Below are 20,524 nucleotides of genomic sequence, written 5' to 3'. Positions count from 1 at the left end.
AAATGATAACAGCTGATAAGTTATATTTAATTGTAAAATAAATAATGATATTTTTATTAACATGAATTCCTAGAATCTAGGATGGCTGCGGACCCCAACTGATTACCTCAAACAGTATTTGCAGTATTTCATCCACGTTGATGCTCTTCTGACTCAATTTCTTTATGGGGCCCTGCAGTTGTCTGGAATGCTAAGATAAAGAGGAGCGTTATAAAAAATGGACTAGATTCCTTTTGAAACCTTACTCTGGCCCGCTGCACCAGCTCCTTAAACTCCTTATCCCTCAAGGCTTTGTAGAGTTTGGCGAACTCAGGGCTCTGTCTCGATTTCTGTGCCATCAAGGAATAGATTCTGGTCCTGGGCAAAGATTGCAGAATGTCCCAGAGGAAGGTGGTCAAGTCGCGTCGCAACATCAGTTCCACGGGTACAGTGCGCGACAGCTGATAGGCACGCAAACGAGTTGGCAAACTGTCCACCAGTGTGGTAATATCGTAGCCCGAGCCGTATTCAGTCACATAGTTAATGATATTCACAAAATCCGGAGCGGCACGCACTTGCTGCCAAGTGGTTATAAACTCATCGCTGCGCACAAACTCCACCGCCTGGCGAAACTTGGGATCGAAGATATAGTATCTGGCGGCAATAAAACCAATTCTGCGACGGGGAACCAAGGCTACGAAATCCTTGAGATCTTCTCGCAGGCCGCCAAAGGCTGTGCTCCAACAGCTAATTGCCGAGATCAAAAGAATCACCGATACGGAGGTGGAGAAAGCCATTATGAGACTCTTAGAGTTTTGGTAGCGGCCAAGCCTTTTATACTTTTGGGGCTACAATATTTACCACTGTCTTTGGCGGCGGGGGTGTGCCAGGTGCTAATTGCCAACTGTCACCGGTCTCATCAACTATTTGGACCGCACAAACTTATACACAACAAGAAATATTATTGTACATATTATATATACAATAATCTGTATTATTTTATAATATACCATCCTACAAAACTTCTTATTTTTTCATCATCTCTTATTGTTATCTCTGTCTCGCACTAAAATAAATTAATGAATGAGTATAATAGAAGCTATTATATTAATATTTTTCCCACTGCACACTTTTGCTTTCACCATCACTGGGAGTAACACAAACAAACAACATCAGTACCCAGTATTCAAAGCAGCGACTTCGCACATGATAAACAAGATGCATGGTCAACAAACATTGGCTGAACCACGATAAATCAAGTGAGACATTCTTTTGTCTGGCCCAAACTGACTGTAATTGCTCCCATTTGTGCATTAAAAATAATGATTGATTCAGACTCGGAATGCATTTCCTATCCCAGTCCCAGTCTCAGTCCCAGACAGCACAAGCTGAATACATTGTTCTGTTGACTGCAGAAGTCGAAAAATTAGAATTCAATTGCGTGATTTATGCTTTCGCCAAATTTACGAGCCTTCTGAGAATTCTATGCCTATCCTCCACCCACCACCTCGAACCAAAGAAAACCAGACTTCATTCAGGCAAACCACAACACATTTGCGTGGTCACACAATTTGTTAAAGCGAAAGCTAATGTAGATAATAATTAATTGCTCATATTTATGTTTGCACTCCTTCGAATAGAAATCATTTTTACATATTAAACACAAACTCAGCACTCTATTTATAGATATAATAGCTTCCATTGAATCCTTTAACTCACCAGAGCTTACTCATAACTATGTTCCTGATAAGTAAATCGTTTTTACTGCAGAATATTATTTACAGCACTCTAATCATTGGTCAGTTGCATTCGATAGCTTCGAGATGAAGCATACTCTTACGGGTGCTCTGCTGGCTTGTCTCATCCTGGGACACCGAATATCTGTAGGATATTCGTATCTTCTCGATGCGGATTGCGGTGCTTCTAAATATACCTACCGGATAACTGGCGGGAAGAATACTGCCGCGATGCTCACCCCATGGCTAGCCTATTTGCATATAAACTCCACATTCATTTGTGGTGGCTCGCTTCTTAATCATTGTAAGTACCAGAATATAGTTAAAGAATTTTAACTGGAGATATGTTTTTGGATCCATCGATTTTATTCACGCTTTTATAGGGTTTGTGCTGACAGCTGCCCATTGCTTTTATAATGTCAGTGCTACGATGTAAGTAATATTTTAGTAAGGAAAATTATATTAATAATACATTATTGATATTATTAAAGATTAGTTCGATTGGGAGAGAACGATGCGAGTCAGAAAATTGATTGCAATGAGTTTGAGTGTGCGGCCCCATATTCGGAATTTGTGGTGATGCAAAGGTTTATCTACCCATTATACAGAACAGCCCACAACTACGACATAGCTCTGGGAAAACTAAACCGACATGTGGCATACACTGGTAAATCAATCAATTGCGAAAGCTTGGGAATAAATAATAATTAACTATATGATTATGTCAGATAGCATACGGCCGATTTGCTTGATGCTGAATCCACAATGGCAGGGATATCTGGACACCATTAAATACTTTACCATATTCGGCTGGGGTGCCACCAATGTATCCAAAGTAAGCGACAAGCTGCAGCATACGAGAATACCACAAATCGATCGGTTCTCCTGTCGCTACTGGTATGGATATAATGTGGATCGAACCCACATTTGTGCCGGCGAAAGTAGACATTATGTGGGCATTGGCGACTCTGGAGGTCCGCTGGGTAACCTGGTGGACTACAATCAGGCCAAGCGCTTCTTTCAATTCGGAATCGTTAGCCATCTACGTCATCCCTTCCAAGGTGTTTCCGTATTTACAAATATTTTAAGCTACTCACATTGGATCCATCGAACCATAACCGCAAATAGCTCTTAATAAACTCGGAAGCAACTGAAATAAACTTATACTTTTGAGATCACAGAAATCGTGCCTTGTTTAACTGAACAAAAAATTTTAATTAACAATAATAGAAGATGTAGAAAAATGTATATACTCGAATATGGTGTGTCCGTCCGTATGAACGCTGTGAACTCGGGAAAGACCAAAAGAGGTGCGAATCGAACGTTTCCGACTTACACATACACTACCTTCAGTAGGAATAACGCATTCATGAAGTTTCTTGCAGATAGCCTTATACCCTTTGCAAGGGTATACAATTCCCAAGAGTAAATATTTCTGATATACTGGCCGATGCTGATAACGGATCATTAAAAAAGCACAATAAGCGGCTGACAACTGATAAGAACGTGCTCTTTCTTAGAAGCTACGATTTCTGCCAGTTGCAATTTCGATCCTCATGATGAAGTACATTCCGTGTTTGCTGATTTCTTTAATTATTGGGAGCCAACTTTTCTATGGACTGGCCCTTCTACTGGACCCTGAATGTGGCAAAAGACAATTTCAATTGCGCATAGTAGACGGAGTTAATGCTGAATTAAACTCAACACCATGGATGGTTTTTCTACACAATTATTTACAGTTCTTGTGCGGCGGTTCACTTATCACGAGAGGTGTGCTATATATATATTATATACTCGTAAAAAATTACGAATTTTTGAAAATCAAAATCATCTTACAGAATTTGTGCTCACCGCTGCTCACTGTGTGATGCCCATTCCCAAAAACTTGTTAGTATTCCGTCTAGCTTTATCAATGAATTTAGTCTTAATAGTTGTCGTTTTACGACTTTAGAACGGCTCGCCTGGGAGAGTATGATTGGAGACGTGAAATAGATTGCAAAAGTGAGCATACACATACATGTGCCCCAAAATACGAGGAATACATGGTCAGTAGGATATATACGCATGCCAGTTACAGATCGGCTGGTGCCTATGATATAGCGTTGCTAAAACTGCATAAGCCAGTTGAATATACAGGTAATCAACTCGTTAGCTCAAAGCTTCCCTAATAAATGGCAAAAACAAACTATTTTTACAGATGCCATACGTCCAATATGCTTGGTAACGCATAATTATGACAACCAATGGTATTCGATTGTGAATTCCGCAAAAGAATTCAATGTGACTGGCTGGGGTGCGACGAAAACTGTACCTGTAAGCCACATACTCCAAACCGCCAGACTCACCCAAATCGATCGTGGAGTCTGCCACGACCAGCACAGATTTTCCGTCGATCATACCCACATCTGTGCCGGGAATAGCAACTCCTTTCCCTGCATCGGAGACTCAGGCAGCCCCCTTGGGATGGAGGTGCAACTTAATGGAAGAAACGTCTACGCTCAAGTGGGACTTGTCAGCCGTGGAGACAAGTCTTGCAATGGAGTTACCGTCTTCACCAATATTTTGAGCTTCACCGAGTGGATTACTAACACCATTTCCTACGACGGGAAGTATATGTCTTAACCAAAAGCAAGGAGCAGTGCAAAAATTAATATTGGAAAGCTGTGACGAATTTTGTATAAAAAACTAGTTGTGTATAACCAAATATATTAAAATAATACTCTATAATATAATATTCTAATATATTTGCCATAACTCTGATGGTTTTGATGGATCCGGAAATTCAAATGTATTTCGTAGTTAAGATTGAAATAATGGCTAAGCATGTATTCTGCAAGTATCCAACAATGGCTTTCTGTGTTATTTCAATAAATTTTTCAAAGCTATAACCTTAAAGCAGCTTCTTGTAAACAATTTTCAAACAAACTCAGGAATTTATGTTAAAGTCCCAAATCAGTTTAGGAATCTCTTTTAATCGCAAAAGCCGCACAAAAGGCAGACGGCAGGCAATAAATTTGCATCAATATCAGTGCTGCAACAATTGGCAATATTCTGTGGCAAAGGCAAACAAATAACCGAGCCGAAGGTGAGTGTTAGATTGTGAAAGGATCTTCCGACCGGGACGAGGCCAACCAAGTTACGTGTGTTTTGCGGGGCATTTGCTGCTGTTGAGCACAAAAAACGGAAATGGAAATGGCAATGGCACTGGCAACGAACGCGTTACGTGTGTTTTTTTTTGGGGGGAGGGCCCAAAAGTCGAACAGAGGCCTCCGTTCGTAACGAATCGCACCACCCATGGGGCCATCAGGTCCTGCAGAGTTGAATTGCTGCGGTTGCCGGGTAGCTGGATTGCTGGGCTGTTGGGATGCCAGTTTAACCAGTTAACTGGCTACCGTGCGTAATAAGCTGCAAAACGCTTTTGGGCCCCAGTCTCTTTTTGGCCATTGTCCTCTTTTGAAGTTTGTTTATGATTTTCGGATGCTGCACGCACACGGCAAAAAGCGTTAACCGCATTAGATTTAGATTTGGCGCTTGTTGTGCGTATTAGTGAGATTTATGCATTTAGGAAATTAAACATCCTGTGCGGGTGGACATTTTAAATTTCAGCTACCCTCGCCGCTGGCTTAAAGGTGTACACTGTACAGTGCGCTCTCCGCTGTCATTAATTTGAAATCATGCGTGAAATCGCGTAATGTCGCCAACACGCCCATACCCTTGGCCACATCCACAATCCGGATCCAGATTCACCGCCATGGCTACATACTCGTATACGAGTAGTACCATGGCAATGGCCATGTCCCTTGCCTCAACATCCTTCTTGCGCGCTCATTTGTATACAAAAAATGAATGTTTTTGCTTGTTTTTATGCGCCGCCTACTTGGCAGTGTACTCATGTGTGTGACTGTGCCAGCACTGAGCGAAAAGGGTTAAATAAATAGTAGAATTATATAATTAATAGTAAAAGAACAAAAATTAATAAGAATTTTTAAAATCAAAGCGAGTGATTCACCGTCTTAAGTTCATCGGCCCCGAAATGTTTGGGATAGGAAAACAGATTTTAATCAAGAGCGAGTTATTGATCATGCACAGTTCATTGGCCCCGAAATGATTGCCAGCAAGCAATATGCTATCTCCCATTTTCTTTCAGTGTATTTCTGCGTCTGTAACTGTGTGTTGACTGTTTTTTATTTGGCCCCATCAGCACGTTGGTTGGCCCGCTCGACTCGCCGGAAATGCGTCGACCACATCAATCACGCGACATTGACAAATGTGAATATTTTTGTTGAAAATTATATGCGGTGGGTGGTGGGCGGTGGGTGGTTGGCGGTGAAGGGGTGTTGGCGAAAAGAGGTTTCTGCAGCAGAAAAGCGGCCAAGTGGCTGTGCAAATTATTGGCTACAATAGTGCTTCAAATTGGGCAATTTATTGCTTTATTGCTTTTACGTGTTTCGTCTGCGGCTTGGTTGCAATTTTTATATATTTACCCCTTCTGCAATTCGCTTTTTCATTATGTCGCCTGCAGAAATGCACTTGTTGTTGCCGATAATTGCAAATTTAATCATCACATAAAGTTTCAAGTGCGGCCAGGTTATAGCGCGGGTAAATAAATAAATACCCATCGCTGACAGCCGAAAAGTACTTTACCATTTGGTTAAGAGCTCTCGTTTTTCTAGCAAGCAAATATTTGTGATCCTAGTAAACTTCTATTTGAAATGACAAAATGTCAGTGGTTTAGCATATCGGATCAGTTCAGTTTCTCGATTCCAGCTCAACGAAGCTAACACTGTTTTTTTTTTATTAAATAATATACACAATTTTTTTTATATTTCACTTCCGTGTTTAGCAGTCATTTTGGTTAGTGTTTCCCCACTCGGACGCTTTACTAAATTGTTGTATAGTACTCGGAAACTAGTCCGTAATCAGTGAAAATCTTTAGCGAAGTTTACCCAAATTGCTACGCAATATGACTCGATCGCAGATGATCTCCAGCCTCCGCCGTTCTACACTGGGCTTATTCAGGTGCCACAAGGCGCTCATTGTTGCCAGAGGTCCAGCTTTTCAGCAGGTTAGCGACTTACTGCTCGGAAGTAAGCTTTAATCACCAATATTCTTTAAACACCCACAGGTGAGGTGCAAGAGTGAGGATGGCAGCTGCAACACCTGCAACTTGCAGGGAGTCGTGGTTGGCCTGTATGCCAAGGATGGTGACAAAGGCCTCAAGTTGTCCCCGGGAGGCGAAAAGTTCGACGACCGTGTCGGCGGCAAGATCACGGAACTAATCAAGGAATCTGGACTCAATGGGGAGCTTGGAGTGGGTCGACTGTATCAGAACATCGACAAGGAGTACTGGGCCGTGGCGGTTGTGGGCCTGGGCAAGGAAGGCGCTGGCTACAATGCCGAGGAAGTCATCGACGAGGGCATGGAGAACGTGAGGGTGTGCGCTGCGGTGGGTGCCCGGGCTCTTCAGTTACAGGGCTGCACCACCTGCCATGTGGACGGCATGGAGTATCCGGAACAGGCTGCCGAAGGTGCCGCCATGGCCGTATGGCGTTACAATGTGAATAAGCGCAAGAAGAACCGCATTGCCATACCGAAACTGGAGCTCTACGGATCCACGGATCAGGATGCCTGGACAAGGGGACTGTTCAAGGCCGAATCGCAGAATTTGGCACGTCGTTTGGCGGACACACCAGCCAACCAGATGACGCCCTCCATTTTCGCCCAGGCCACCGTGGATGCACTGTGTCCCTGTGGTGTTTCAGTCGAGGTGCGTTCGATGGATTGGATCGAGATGCAGAACCTCAACTCCTTTCTCATGGTGGCGAAGGGCTCGTGCGAACCGCCCATTATCCTGGAGGTCAGCTACTGCGGCACCTCGCCGGAGGAGCGACCCATTCTCATGCTCGGCAAGGGTCTGACCTTCAACAGCGGTGGCCTGTGTCTGCATCCGAAACGGGGCATGGATGAGTACCGTGGAGCAGTTTCCGGAGCTGCAGTATGCGTGGCGGCCATTCGAGCGGCAGCCGCTCTATCGCTGCCCATTAATGTATCCGCCGTGTTGCCGCTGTGTGAGAATATGCCATCGGGAATGGCGACCAAGCCGGGAGATGTGGTCACACTGCTGAACGGCAAGACCATGCGCATCAAGGATATCTCATTGGCCGGCACTGTGCTGCTGGCTGATCCCCTGCTCTATGCCCAGTCCACATTCAAGCCCAAACTGGTGGTGGAGGTGGGCTCGATGGCCAGTGGCATTCGCAAAGGACTGGGTGCCTCGGCCACCGGTCTGTGGACCAATAACTCCTTCCTCTGGAAGAACTTCCAGAAGGCCGGAGCTCTCACCGGCGATCGACTGTGGCGCATGCCCCTGTGGAGGTACTTCCGCAAACTAGTGGCTCCCCGTGCCTCCTACGATATATGCAGCACGGGAGAGGGCCATGCATCTTCCTGTTTGGCGGCTGCTATCCTTTTCGAACTGGTTCCCTGCTCCGACTGGGTGCACCTGGATACCCATGGCACCGGAATGCTGGCCAAGCACGGCGTTCCTCCGTATTTGCTCAAGGATTGCATGACTGGCCGTCCGACCCGATCGATCATCCAGTTCCTTTACCAGATGGCGTGCAAATGATGCATCTCTAATCTTCGTACTTGACGAGGGATCCGTGGCATCCCGATACATGTGCCTGTAAATTCAGTGTCCTTTATGTGCTCGGTCACTTGTTCTATATTATCCATTTGACGTCCCCATGTTTTGGGTTAGTTTCTAGTCGGTATGGTGATATGCCTGTACCTTAAAGATGTATTCCGTGGTATCAGTATGGTTGTAAACTTAAATAGAATAAAATTCAGGTAGCGAATTGAAGGTTTTCTTTGTCTCATGACATGGCTTCTGGGCCACCTTTATGGACCTCCATTAGGCCGGGCTAAGTGCTGACCGGCAGTACGCGCTTACATATGCCTAATTAGTGCCGGAGAAGAAAGCATATTTGGGTATTTCGGCACTGGCCTAATTGCTGCAAGAAAACACTGAAAGCGTACGTGACGAAGGGAGATGTGAGGCCAAGCGCACATTCCTTATTAATGCGAACATGGTTTGCATGGGCAATTGAAAGCGTGACGAAGGTTCTACCTCAATATTCCGCACATCATGGCAGGCTAATATGTGCTCCACGAACTTCAGATGCCAACCTCACCTATTTTTACCTTTTTAATGTAGGCGGAATTTAAATTTTTTGTCAGAATATTTACGTATTTCGCTGGCTATGATAATTATATTCCAGTATCTGAAGGCCAGCGATACAGTTCCATCAATTTCCAGCTTATCAGATAAAATGGCCCTCCCAAATTACACAAAGTGAAAAAGAACCACCTCAAATAGAACGTTCTTGCTTCAGCATTTTTAATGAATTTTCCAGCGTGGTCCTTGCGAATTGATTTAATTTTACCTCGGCTGGCTTCCCCCCCATTTTCTTTTGCCGATTCGTGCGCGTTTTTATCGCAACAACTGTGGACTGAGTTCGAGTCTCAGTTTCGTTTTTGGTATCTTGTTTGTTGCTTAATTGGAAGGAAATTAAAAAATAAACAAGCAGCGCCAAAAGCAAATACTACACGCTGGCGATTACCTGGACAGCACCACCACCACCCCCCACCCACCTGCACAACAACCACCGCTTCTGGGTGGAAAATTACACCCCCACCCACCGACAGAGGCCCACCGGCTGTTTGGAATTTAATTTTCATTTCCCCATCCCCCCCGCCGTCCCGCTGATTCCGCAAGAAGAGCGTTAATTTTATCTTGGAAATAGATTTTCAGGTTGTTTGTTATTTTAGGACCAGCTTGCGTAAGAATTTCCCGCGCCAAAAACTTTACAACCGCCTGGCTGGGCTCAGTATTTGCCTTGAATTAATTAAAACCCATCGACAATGCCCACCAATTGGCAGCAGCCGTAGAAGAAGGACCATCAGCAATTGGCTAATTGAGGCCAATTGCAAGGATGAGGAATATTCCTGCAGCAAGCCAAACCCACATATTAGTGCACACACGCGGGGCCAAAATATAAATTGAAATTCAGGGCAACAGTTGAGCCAAGCAAACAGAATTTGGCCATTGATGAGACGCCAGTCGGGAGCTGGGAGTTGGGAGACCAAGTTTCGGCTTGCCCCTGGCCATGGAAAGTGTCTCCCAGTCTAGTGGTGCGTGTCCTAAAACTGGGTTTGCCTTTGGCTAGGATGCCCGGTTTCCCGTACCTCCACTGGGAAAAAAATTTGATTCTACGAAGTCTGAGGGTAATATCTACCGATTATTAAATGGGATTTCAAAGTTTGCTTAAAATAGTTTTTAATATGTAAAAATATCTAACACGATTGATATAAAAAATCTTATCTGTTATCCTTTTTATTGCAAAATTGTTCTATTGCTGATGCCTTTGTGAGGTTTTCAAATGTTTGTTACCTAACAAATTTGTCAAACTGTAGAACGGTATAACTAATAAGACACTTATTATGCGATGGTGGTCTGGTAACGTTAGACCAAGTTTAACGATATCACGTACATACGTTAACTAACGCTAACTACGTCGTTAAGTGGGGGTACGAGTGAGCCGGTGTGTTTGCCTGTGTTTGTGTAGGGACACGCGCCGAGACCAGGACACGGATACGGATCCGGACACGGGATGCCGCACTGCCGGAGAGTCGAAGAGTCGGAGAAACGGAGCTGTAGCCGTAGCCAGAGTCGGTGGCATATACTAATCAAGCTTGCCAGCTATATTGCCTTCCCGCTGCGAGCGAGCAGAAAATTTACATTTTCGATGTCCTGGGTCGCGGGCACTCAGGTGAAGTCGGGTCCTTCATGTTGGTGTAATAATCAGGATCACGTCGCCAAAACATGAGGCTTAGTTAAATGCCGCTAATTAGGCCCTTTTGTGCGCATTCCCGACCAGGCTATTAAAAACTGTGCTAGCCATAAAAGCCAACCGTTAATCAGCTGCACATACCGAAAAAAGGGGGGGCGACCATAAAAACACTCGTAATGCCCGTAAGGAGAAGTTATTGGCCGACTGCCGGAAAATCGCGGTCCGGCGCGAGGATTTCTAATTATGTTTGGGTCAGTGCCAGTTGAACTCGCATGCGAACGCGCTTGCCAACAGAATCTATTTCGATTGAAAATTGCCAGAGACAGAAAACAATAAACATAATCGCAATATTTTATATTTCCGCAACAAGAAACAGCGGGAAATTGTCAACGAGCACATGAAACTAGTCAGCAAAAGTTTATCTGGCCGGGCAAAGTGTGTGTGTGGGGGGGAAGAAAGGGGAAAAATGTCCAGATCCTGCCAAATGGCCAATTCCATCGAAGTTGGCTTGGCACCGACTTTAAGCCATGCCCCCACCGGCACTTTGTAGCTCATGAATAATCCCTTTCAGCTTAATCGACTAACCTTTGCAGGGGTTAAAATCAGTTTGAAAATCCAAATAAATATGCAAATTCCGCAAGGGGCCAGAAAAGGTGTCCCAAAAGGTACATTAGACCCTGAATACCCCGCTTACCCCGCATACCCCGAACATGCCGTCGCACTTGGCAAAATGGGTTTTGTCACCTACGTAATCGATTAAGCGATAAGGTGGATACAATGAAAACTCACAAAAAGCGGCAGACAAAGCGCTTTCAAATTGAATTTATATGGCTTGTTTAACGCCGCTTAAGTTAACAAATATATAGGTATGCATTTATATACCCAGCTATATTGGCCGATGAATACACATAAATTAAAGCAGGGCTTAAGCGAAATGTTTACATTGCCCGCCAAAGAGCAGACCGAGCCATTGTTATGTGCGAACAAAAGGAATGTTTCAGCTTAAAGCTTATAACAAACTATCAAACTGGAATTAAACACGCACCAGCACTAACGGTACACACACTCCCACGAGCAGGACAAGCTAATTATGCAAATGTGTTTGATTGCGAAAACCCTGCGCCAAAATGTAGGCAACACTTTTTGAACGGCTGCTTTGAATGCCAAACAAAAAGGAGAAACTAAAAAGCGAGCTGGTTTGACTGGGTTATACCCTTCTTTCTTACTGGTAACATCGAACCCAGATCTGATTACCTCTATATATTTTCATGTTGCATTGAAGCTCTTTTATACCCGCTAAAACTAACTTTTTATTATTGTAAAATAATCATTCCAAATGCACTTTTTAGTAAACAAAACTTGTATACGTAAAAACATGTTTAATAGTTCTGTAAACTCACCTTTTCATATCCTCACAGTATACCCTTTTACACTTGGCGGGTGGATAAACAACAAAATTAGCATAATTATGCAATCTACGAACGCCTCACACTCGAATTTTGCTGGCAAAGTCCAAATAGAAAACTTTTTAGCCGTAGCAGCAAACCGAAGCTGGTGGAAAAGAATAAATTTATTGCCCACAGCCAACTTTTGGTCAGCAAAGCTGGCTGGTAAAAAAATTTGCATAAAAGCCAACCGAACGATTCGAAATCAAACGAAAGCGAAACTTTGAACGGGGAAACAAATGTAACATCAAATTTAATACGAAAAACAACTAACTAAACAAAAAGGTGGTAGAAAATCACTAGGAAATGTGTTCTTGCACTGATTACTGTTTCTTTTTAAGATCGTTGAGAACTCGAGCGATTTCGTCCTTCAAGGCCACCGCACGGCCGGCCATCATTTTGGCCAAAATGGCATGCTTTTCGGCCATGTCCAAGGCTTCGCGGTCGCGACTGCTTATTTCGCCGGATTGATTGGCAGATCTCTGGGCCAAATTGTTGGCGGCTTCCACGGCCTTCGACGCCTCGGCCAGTGCTCCTTCGGCCTGTCTTTGGGCCGAAGTGTAGGCCTGTTCCAGAGCCTCCAGACGAGCTTCCTTCTTCTTCTTCATGTCCTCGAGTGTGTTGGTGGCTTCTGTCAGTAGAGTAGCAGCTCCCGAGGCCATAGTGAACACCTGATTGGCCATATCCTTAGGCGACTTCTTTGTTTCATCGCCTTGGTCGACTTGATCGCCTTTCGGCTTGGCTGATATCTCAAGCTTCGGATATATGGTAATTGGTTTATCATCAACGGGTTGCTGGGCTTCTTCGATTATAACCTTTTGTTCCTTTTTCTTGTCAAGCAATTCGGCAAGTTGATTGGGATCGGTGTACACCGGACCAACCTCGTTTGCTCCTTCAATACTAGTTTTCTGATCCCGTTTGGAGTCCTTGGACTCTGAAGTCTGCATGCCGAGCACGGGCTTTTGATTTGCGCCGATTGGTATTTCTGTCAGTGATGCCTTTTCCTTGGGCTTTCCAGGGTCACCTGATTTCTTTTCTGCCTGCTTGGCGAGGTCCTTGCTGCACTCGGATATGTTTATGAAGACCTGCTCCTGCTGCTTGGATTTTCCCGAGTCGCCATCATAGTCTCCACCAAATTGGTAATTATCATCGCATTTCGGCTTCTTCTTGCAAGGATCTTCCTCATCTTCACAGGCACCTTCTTCGTCCTTTGGCTTACAAGGATCGAGTTTGCAAGTGTCATCTTCTTTTTCCTTCTGCTGGCAAGGATCAGGCTCACAAACAGCTTCCTCTTTCACTTGGCAAGGATCGGGCCTGCAAATGGCTTCCTCCTCCTTGGGCTTGCAAGGATCCGGTTCCTCTTCGGAAGCACAAGGATGTTTCTTGTTCTTGTATTCCTCCCATTCCTCCGCCTCTTTCAATTGCCTCTTACGCTCCAATGTCCTGGCTATCTCCCTGGCTCGCTCCTCCTGGGCATCGCAAGGCTCGGCCTCGATGGAGAGATTTGTATGCCGGGCCTTAACCTCCGGATTGACCTCTGCCTCCTCGCTGCGTATGATAGTTTGGTTGCAGATGTTTGGTCCACCCTCCCGATCCGCCATGCTGTCCAGTGACTTTGTTGGTGTGGCTGTGGGCGTTACGGATTTGCCGGCAGATTCGGAACGGGCTGCTTTGGCGGCCTCTGCTTTTTTCTGAACCTTGTTGGCCAGACCCGACATTTTCTCTTTGAGACTGTTGAAGAGTACAATAGCTTTGGCCACCAAATCTTTGGCCAATCCAGTGGCCTTTTCGGCCAACTGAGTGGTGTCCACAAGGGGCTCTGTTGGCTTCTTGGGAGCCGCAGCTACCTCAGGTTTTGCAGCGGCAGTCGGTTTCTCTGGAGGCTTTTCGGGAGATGGTTTCTTTGGCGGTTCAGGTTCCTCTTCGTGATGTAGAGCAGCTGCTGCCTCTGGATCCGAAGGACCTGGCATTTGCTCCTCGGGAGTGTGTGGCCAGAATGTGGGTTTGTTGATGAAATCGGGTGCCAAATGCGGACGGGCAAAGCAAAATTCCTCCATGGTCATTTGGTCGTAGGGCAGCATGGACTTCATACACTCCAACCGTTCGGTAAGCTCCTTGATTCTTTTGTTGGATTCGGCCTTGTATTCGCTAATAGATTTAACAACCTCCTCCTTTTCTTTATCAACGAGATCAAAGTATCGCTTGTGATCTACGATGGCATGTCGATTTTCGAACACGGAATGAAGCTTATCATACTTGGTCTCGTATCCCTTCACCCAGTCCACAAACTCTTCTCGCACATTCTGGCGGTAGTACTCCCAGTCAATGGTCGGCAACGATTCCGGATACTTACGAACGCGCCTAGAAAATATATGTGGTTATTAGAGAGAAACATAAGCTGTTGCATAAATAATTATACATTATAATCGAGCCCCCTGGCAAGTTTAATTCACTTTCCCCTATTTTTCTAGCTGATGACCCCAATACACTGACTTTGGTAACCCCATCTTACTCCTTGTACTCCTCGTGCTTCTTGGCAAACATTTGGAACTTCGGCAACTGGCTCGGCGGCACCTGCTTCTTCAGATCCGCCAGTTGTATAACTTGGCAGCTTGTCTTTTTGGCCCCACCACTTCCGCCATTACTCTTGATGCAGTTCACCAGCCTCTCCCACATCCTTTGATTTCTTCAGCAGTTTTGGTCGAATATTTTTATATATAGATTTGTATATGTATATTCAGGTGTGTTCACATTGGCCTCCAGTCTGTTCAATAACTTGTACAAATATGTGAGTGTGTGTGATGAAAACTCCTAAGGAGCCAACTGAGAGCCATTAAAAGTGAAAATTCCAAAAAAGCTATAAAAAAATGTGGGGTCGTTCGGAGAAATCGAGATTTCAATTTATAGCCCAAAATTGCATATTCATGCAGTTTCAATTAAATCAGAGTCAGGCGCAGCGACAGCTAAGCAAGTGGGTTTGACTAACTGACAATAAAATCGAAAATTAATTCCAACCCAGCAGACTTCTCAAGGAAAGTTAAATGTAATTGCATGGAGTTGGGGTGTTTTGGGTGGCATTGTCAGGTGGGTGGAGATGTGAGGGGTGAGGGGGGTGGAAATGTAAAATCACACCCAGGATATGCGTGTGTGTGTTTGGGACCTCGAGTCTGAGAGTCTGCTGCAAAGTGACAAACGCAATTTATAACGCAACGAAAATGGGCTAATGCCAATTCTCCAGGTAATTGTATCCTGTTCTCTCCGTCTCTCTCGCTCTCTCTACTCTCTTTCTCTAGAGAATCATTGTGCGAGAGAGGGTGTGCAAATCGCAACCCCTGCTAAAATCGCAGAATATGCTTCTTCGAACGATTTGGAATGAAACGAAACAAGCGCCTGCGCACTGTGAATGTTTCGCTGTCATTTTGACAGTTGCGAATGTCCTCTCACCACCAAAAAGGACCTTTCCCTATACGACGCGAACAGCTGCCTCGCTCTCGCAGGACGAAACGCAATGGAAAAGGAACGGCGAGAGAGCGAGCGAGAGATTGTCTGCTCCGTTTGACAGCAAAATTCGAGCGTCTGTAAATTTGTATGCCTATTTTTCTGTGTTTTCGCATTTAAAACATTTAGAAACTCGAGTGAAACTTAAGATTTAAGTATCTTAATAGTGAACAATGGTTGTGATTACGTTCGCGCCCCTTTATAAACACAAATAAGCCCCTAGTCAACTCTTCTGTGTTCTGTGTTCCTTTTCGCGTGTTTGTGTGTAACATACAAAAGTGTGTTTACATTTTTTCAATTCATCCCAACCAACAACTAAACAATAGAATCTACATGGTTTAAAAACATATTCCCAGGATTTGCACATTATCAAAACCAAGTAAGTTGCCTACTTAGATATAACTCTCGTGGTTCATTAAATCCTATGCTCCTATGAAATATAAATAAAATTCATCGTGTATGTGATTGTTTGAGCGTGTACGTGTACACAATCGCATCTGCGTAAGTATGTGTGGAAAAGGACATACCTGTACAAGCTGGGCCAAGGATTCTATGTGGGCAGGCCTGAATGGGATAAAGAAAAGAAAATAAATACAAGCCCGAAAATATACATCGTAATCTCAATCAGAATAAATGAATATGAGATATTTAAAAAACAAACATGGTGTTTTAATAACAATTTAAGTTATTGAAACTTAAAGATACTTATTTGTGCACAGGAAATACTGTATAAAAAAACTTCAATATGTATAATAATGTTTTTATGTTTTTAAAAAGCCTTTCATCACGTTAAAGCCTACGGAAAGAAAAAGTAATCACATTAAGTCCAAAATAATGGCCATAAGCCCAGTGGTCATAGTAACACTCACCCACTTTTCGGCTCAAATTTATTTCAAAACTTAATGAAACTCATCAAAATTCCCTCGGACTGAAATGAAATTCTGCAAATGAACTAATTGACTCGAATGATACTTTACAACTTTGCCGGGGCTAAGCCCGGATCCCAGCTCTTAACCCCACGAAGAAAATAGAGTTTTGCGGCAAGCGGCGAATAATGTGGAAAAATAAATTTCCAAAGCTCGCTGGCTGTGCTGATGGCTTAGAATTTTAATGTAATTTGTTTTTGGTAGCAAAAGGGGCTGGGCGAACTGGCAGAAAACCAAACGGTGGCCGAAAACAAATAAAGTATGGGCCAACATAAAAATTTATATGCAGCGTAATGGCAAAATATATATATATATATATGTATGTATGTATAGTATACACAGCCTGCCATAGGCCATGTCGGTGCTTTGTTAAGCCCTTCTTCTCGCATTTCCCCTTGCTCTTTGGGCTGGGTAAAACTTTTAAAGTGTGCAATTTAAATGAAAATTTCCCGAGCTGAGGCCCGCATTTTCCGCAGAGCGGAAAACGTAGAGCATAGAGCGTGTCAAGCCACGCAGGCTGACTAGCAAGTAGTTACACACATCCGAACACACCCACAACTACTTATTTATGAAGGGGCTAGGGGTTACGAACGGTGCAGGTTGCCAGGATCCTACCCCCTTTTCCACAGGGCCAAGTGATTTTATGCTAATATTATGGGTCATTGGGATTTGCGCAGAGCAAAGTGCTTGTTAAACATTTCATTAGACTTAGTGTAAATACCCGCGGTTAACAGGACCTCGTAAAACCTTGCCAATCCGCCAGTCCCCACAAAAACGCCACCCACTCGACCCCCTTTCCCCTTCCCACCGCCCATGTGTATGTGTGTGTGTGTGTGTGCGTGGTGTAGGTGGCCCAAAAGTTTCCTTTTGAAATTGAAAGTGTTGATGGGAGGCACTGAGCCGCGTCTTGGGTCATATGCTAGCATATGGTGCTGATGTACAGTGCGTTTCGCAACTGACTGCTCGCAGGGATTAATCAATCATGTGGACAAGGTTGTAAACTTGTATAAAAAAGAGTTAAGTATTTTGTTAATTCCCTTTATTTAGAAATTATTTCAAACACAGCCATTTTAAGAATCTTCTGATTAATATCACTAGTTTGATAGCTATTATAGATCTGGAGTCATTTTGAGAAGAATTTGGAGAAATTTTGTATGCCTTTTTAGCCCTTCAGTAAACAGAATATTCGATCACATAGTCGCTAAACTTATGTACCGCACTGTTCTGCTAACCCTAGCCTGTCCGCTACCTTATGTGTATACGTAATTATTCAGCAGCTGCTGTCAGTCTAAAATAAAAGTGAAATTTTGCCAACCAAAAGAATGTACAGACCCTAAATAAGCCAAAAACTGAAAGGGCTCGTATGTACAGAGAAGACCGCCCGAAAAATGACTTTCGGTTTAATGCCAAAATCATGTCAGTCGCAGATGTGACCACCATTACATATTGCACTACTTAGAATGTACATATATATTTTCCGTAGCGTTGGCGTTCTTTATTGGATTCGTGTCCACATGCGGCTGACAGAATGAGTTTTTGATCAACAGACGACGACGTCACTCAAAATTTTGCAATTAGTTATTGATGATTCGGGGAATCTCGGTGGCTGAACGGAACCATGAATGAAATATGAGCATTGTCGCACTTTAAAGCGTTAAATGTTCTTTTTTGCCATTGACGCCAATGCTGCTGTGCTGTTGCCTGCGGCAATAATTGGAAAAATTTCCATTTGTCCTTTTTTGCCCTTGTTCCGTGCTGGGCATGGAGCCCTCCGTTGTCATGGCCAAGCTGGACCAAGGATCAAGGATTCCTCTCCAGAAGCGGCGGACAAACGAGACCATAGGCGCATTTGCCATCTGTCACTCTGGCACTCGTGATGAATGTGTTTGACGTGTGGCTCAGGGCACGCCCCCCAATCGGTGGCCTTCGCCCTCGGCGTTGCCTTTCCGCAGTTTTCCACCCATTTTCCGACCTCCAGACCGCCATCGTCAGCGCCATCTCACTGCCACACCGCATGACGTTGCATACTTTGCGGCGCGAACGCCCAGTGAATAATGTGCGTCGCTACTGCCGCCTGTCGATGGTGGAAATCTTAATGGCAAATTGCCGAGATGTAGCTATATATACCTGTATATAAGTAAGTGCACTGCGCACAAATGGTGCTATTATGCATTTTATTTCTACACGTATCAATAAAAGCCAGAGCTTGTAAAGGTGGTACAACATCTGTATTTCTTATCTAAACCGTAGTTGATACTTAACCTACCTTCGTTATTAAATAAAAATGTATTTTCTCTTCTATCGTTCCAGATTTAATAAAGAAAGAGCTCGACCAACTCGAACCTCGAAAGTGGTGCCACAATGAACAGAGTACAATGGCTTCTGTTTGGCAGTTGCCTCGTGCTAATTTCGCAAATAGAGGCAGTCACCGAAGAACTTTCACCAGGTGAGTTTCCCGGTTGGAAAAAAATAGAGTATTCCAATGTTTTCGCTTAACTGATGGGCTGATTAAACCAGCTTTGCCGTCTGGGCACAAGTTGAACAGTCTGTTGCATTATGCAAAAAGAAATTGCAGCACGAATGTAGCATGCAGATGCACCTTCGATGTATATACACAGTGAAAAAATATTAAGGAATTTACATTTCATTTCAATAAATTCAATTTGATTGATTTGTATGGTTTGGGAAGCCAATTTCCAGTAACTAAACCACTGCGAAAGGTTTTTTCCTATGAAAATCAAGAGAACTACCTCCTTATTTGGATCACAAGATTTTCTGCCAGTGTGATTCCTCACTTACTCGGTCCTTCGATGCCTGTGTGTCGATCTATAATGCAAATTTATGCGCTCCTCAACTTGGGCAACTCAATCAGCGCACTAGTTGCTGGGATTATAAATAAACAATGGACAAGTCGGACAGCCCTTTCGATAGAACTGCTGCAAGTACACAAGTACACAAGTACGGTCTTCACTGGCAGCATGAACATCAATTTTAATTATGCAAATGTCCGAAGCGTCTTCTGACTTTGGCATCGACTTTGGGGCCCAACCAGACCCAACCCAAATCAGGGACATCCAATCCAATTGGCTTAGAGCTCATTATAACTGCATTAGCATTAGGCAAAAGTGTCAGTTGTTGTTGCCCAGCAGCTCCATTATGAGTGGAGGAGTAGTCCCTGGAAATCCACAACAAAAAAAAGCAGCAAAACCAAAATGAAAATGAAAACAAAATAATAAACGAACGACAGAGAGAAATTTTCAATTTCCCCGTGGCCCGATGGAAATCCTCCAGCAAATGATGATGAATGCGCCCTGGCTGTGACCCAAATAAATTTGTCAATTTATCATTTGCCTAAAATAAGATGACATTGGTCTGGCTCTGTCATTGGATTTATGAACCTCCCCCCCAATCTTCAACCGAGTTTTCCAAGAGTGGAGCAACAATTGTGTGTGAGTGGGTGTGTGGATCCGGATCTGTATCTGAAGATGTATATGAAGATGAAGGCTTTCGAATATTTGAAAATTTTCCCCACTCGGTAGGGCTTCTTGTATCAACAATAACAAAGCAGTCGACTTGGGCGAATGTGGATGTGGATGTGAATGTGGCTGTGAGTCGGGATAAGTGTCGGCTTATGCTTCTTGTTAAACAATAATAATTGCAAATCAAGTTAGGTTCCATCTCGTCTGGCACTTGATATTTTGAGGTTTTTGGTTTTGATTTGAATGGAGCCAACTTGTTTTAACCCCAAAGCTAATCGAATCACAAGCACACGCACACACTCTCAACTCTCAGCTCTGAACTCTCAACTTTCGCATTTTGTTTGGATTTTCACATTCAGGCAGCAAGCAAGTACTTTTTGTCTTAGCCAGCAGCCAGCCAAGGCTTAGAACTCGCCCTAACAAGCTGACAACTTGAAGTTGGAGTTCTACACCTTTGTGCTCAACTCACAACCAAAAACCCACACACTCCGCGCACGAAGGAAACTGAACATTGAAAGTGGTGTTAGAAGTGGTGAGCGCTTCTTTCGTTGAGAAGTTTTGCGGTTATCTATCAAATTAGTAAATAACTCACTTGACTGCATTAATATT

General features: G+C 43.9%; 6 protein-coding genes across 6 annotated transcripts in view; 4 read left to right on the top strand and 2 right to left on the bottom strand.

The window, feature by feature from the left end:
• Positions 1-76: 76 nt before the first annotated feature.
• LOC6531398 lies at positions 77-776 on the bottom strand. The gene is made up of 2 exons (XM_002092165.3): positions 246-776; positions 77-190 (listed from the first exon to the last, which is right to left on the bottom strand). Exons 1-2 carry the CDS (start codon positions 774-776, stop codon positions 77-79), a joined length of 645 nt encoding a protein of 214 aa, XP_002092201.1.
• Positions 777-1,801: 1,025 nt separating this feature from the next.
• Positions 1,802-2,850, top strand: LOC6531397 (serine protease grass). Its single transcript, XM_002092164.3, has 4 exons — positions 1,802-2,019; positions 2,099-2,147; positions 2,207-2,382; positions 2,444-2,850. Exons 1-4 carry the CDS (start codon positions 1,803-1,805, stop codon positions 2,848-2,850), a joined length of 849 nt encoding a protein of 282 aa, XP_002092200.2. The 5' UTR covers position 1,802.
• A 411-nt stretch (positions 2,851-3,261) lies between these two features.
• Positions 3,262-4,604, top strand: LOC26534864 (chymotrypsin-like protease CTRL-1). The gene is made up of 4 exons (XM_015195828.2): positions 3,262-3,485; positions 3,554-3,602; positions 3,667-3,851; positions 3,913-4,604. The coding sequence occupies exons 1-4, from the start codon at positions 3,272-3,274 to the stop codon at positions 4,335-4,337; spliced, it is 873 nt and encodes a 290-aa protein (XP_015051314.1). The 5' UTR covers positions 3,262-3,271; the 3' UTR covers positions 4,338-4,604.
• A 1,854-nt stretch (positions 4,605-6,458) lies between these two features.
• LOC6531396 (cytosol aminopeptidase) lies at positions 6,459-8,572 on the top strand. The gene is made up of 2 exons (XM_002092163.4): positions 6,459-6,780; positions 6,841-8,572. The coding sequence occupies exons 1-2, from the start codon at positions 6,679-6,681 to the stop codon at positions 8,341-8,343; spliced, it is 1,605 nt and encodes a 534-aa protein (XP_002092199.1). The 5' UTR covers positions 6,459-6,678; the 3' UTR covers positions 8,344-8,572.
• A 3,662-nt stretch (positions 8,573-12,234) lies between these two features.
• On the bottom strand, positions 12,235-14,811 carry LOC6531395 (proteoglycan 4). The gene is made up of 2 exons (XM_002092162.4): positions 14,525-14,811; positions 12,235-14,373 (listed from the first exon to the last, which is right to left on the bottom strand). The coding sequence occupies exons 1-2, from the start codon at positions 14,686-14,688 to the stop codon at positions 12,336-12,338; spliced, it is 2,202 nt and encodes a 733-aa protein (XP_002092198.1). The 5' UTR covers positions 14,689-14,811; the 3' UTR covers positions 12,235-12,335.
• A 760-nt stretch (positions 14,812-15,571) lies between these two features.
• Positions 15,572-20,524, top strand: part of LOC6531394 (semaphorin-2A) — a 33,512-nt gene continuing 28,559 nt past the window's right edge. The window contains exons 1-2 of the mRNA XM_002092161.3: positions 15,572-15,889; positions 18,747-18,882. Coding sequence (XP_002092197.1) covers positions 18,798-18,882 — 85 coding nt within the window. The 5' untranslated portion in view covers positions 15,572-15,889; positions 18,747-18,797. The remainder of the gene's footprint in view (positions 15,890-18,746; positions 18,883-20,524) is intronic.

Source organism: Drosophila yakuba, chromosome 2R, assembly GCF_016746365.2.
Source record: "Drosophila yakuba strain Tai18E2 chromosome 2R, Prin_Dyak_Tai18E2_2.1, whole genome shotgun sequence".
Classification (NCBI taxonomy): domain Eukaryota; kingdom Metazoa; phylum Arthropoda; class Insecta; order Diptera; family Drosophilidae; genus Drosophila; species Drosophila yakuba.
Note: the sequence above shows the minus strand (reverse complement) of the source record. Positions and strands in the feature narration are given on the sequence as shown.

Excerpts from the sequence above, each read along its gene's own strand:
- LOC6531395 (XM_002092162.4), bottom strand. The coding sequence starts at position 14,688 with ATGTGGGAGAGGCTGGTGAACTGCATCAAGAGTAATGGCGGAAGTGGT. Across the intron at positions 14,374-14,524 it reads AAGCACGAGGAGTACAAGGA|GCGCGTTCGTAAGTATCCGG; the intron begins GTAAGATGGGGT and ends TATATTTTCTAG.
- LOC26534864 (XM_015195828.2), top strand. The coding sequence starts at position 3,272 with ATGATGAAGTACATTCCGTGTTTGCTGATTTCTTTAATTATTGGGAGC. Across the intron at positions 3,486-3,553 it reads CGGTTCACTTATCACGAGAG|AATTTGTGCTCACCGCTGCT; the intron begins GTGTGCTATATA and ends ATCATCTTACAG. Across the intron at positions 3,852-3,912 it reads TAAGCCAGTTGAATATACAG|ATGCCATACGTCCAATATGC; the intron begins GTAATCAACTCG and ends CTATTTTTACAG.
- LOC6531397 (XM_002092164.3), top strand. The coding sequence starts at position 1,803 with ATGAAGCATACTCTTACGGGTGCTCTGCTGGCTTGTCTCATCCTGGGA. Across the intron at positions 2,020-2,098 it reads TGGCTCGCTTCTTAATCATT|GGTTTGTGCTGACAGCTGCC; the intron begins GTAAGTACCAGA and ends ACGCTTTTATAG. Across the intron at positions 2,383-2,443 it reads CCGACATGTGGCATACACTG|ATAGCATACGGCCGATTTGC; the intron begins GTAAATCAATCA and ends TGATTATGTCAG.
- LOC6531398 (XM_002092165.3), bottom strand. The coding sequence starts at position 776 with ATGGCTTTCTCCACCTCCGTATCGGTGATTCTTTTGATCTCGGCAATT. Across the intron at positions 191-245 it reads AGCTGGTGCAGCGGGCCAGA|CATTCCAGACAACTGCAGGG; the intron begins GTAAGGTTTCAA and ends TCTTTATCTTAG.
- LOC6531396 (XM_002092163.4), top strand. The coding sequence starts at position 6,679 with ATGACTCGATCGCAGATGATCTCCAGCCTCCGCCGTTCTACACTGGGC. Across the intron at positions 6,781-6,840 it reads GAGGTCCAGCTTTTCAGCAG|GTGAGGTGCAAGAGTGAGGA; the intron begins GTTAGCGACTTA and ends AAACACCCACAG.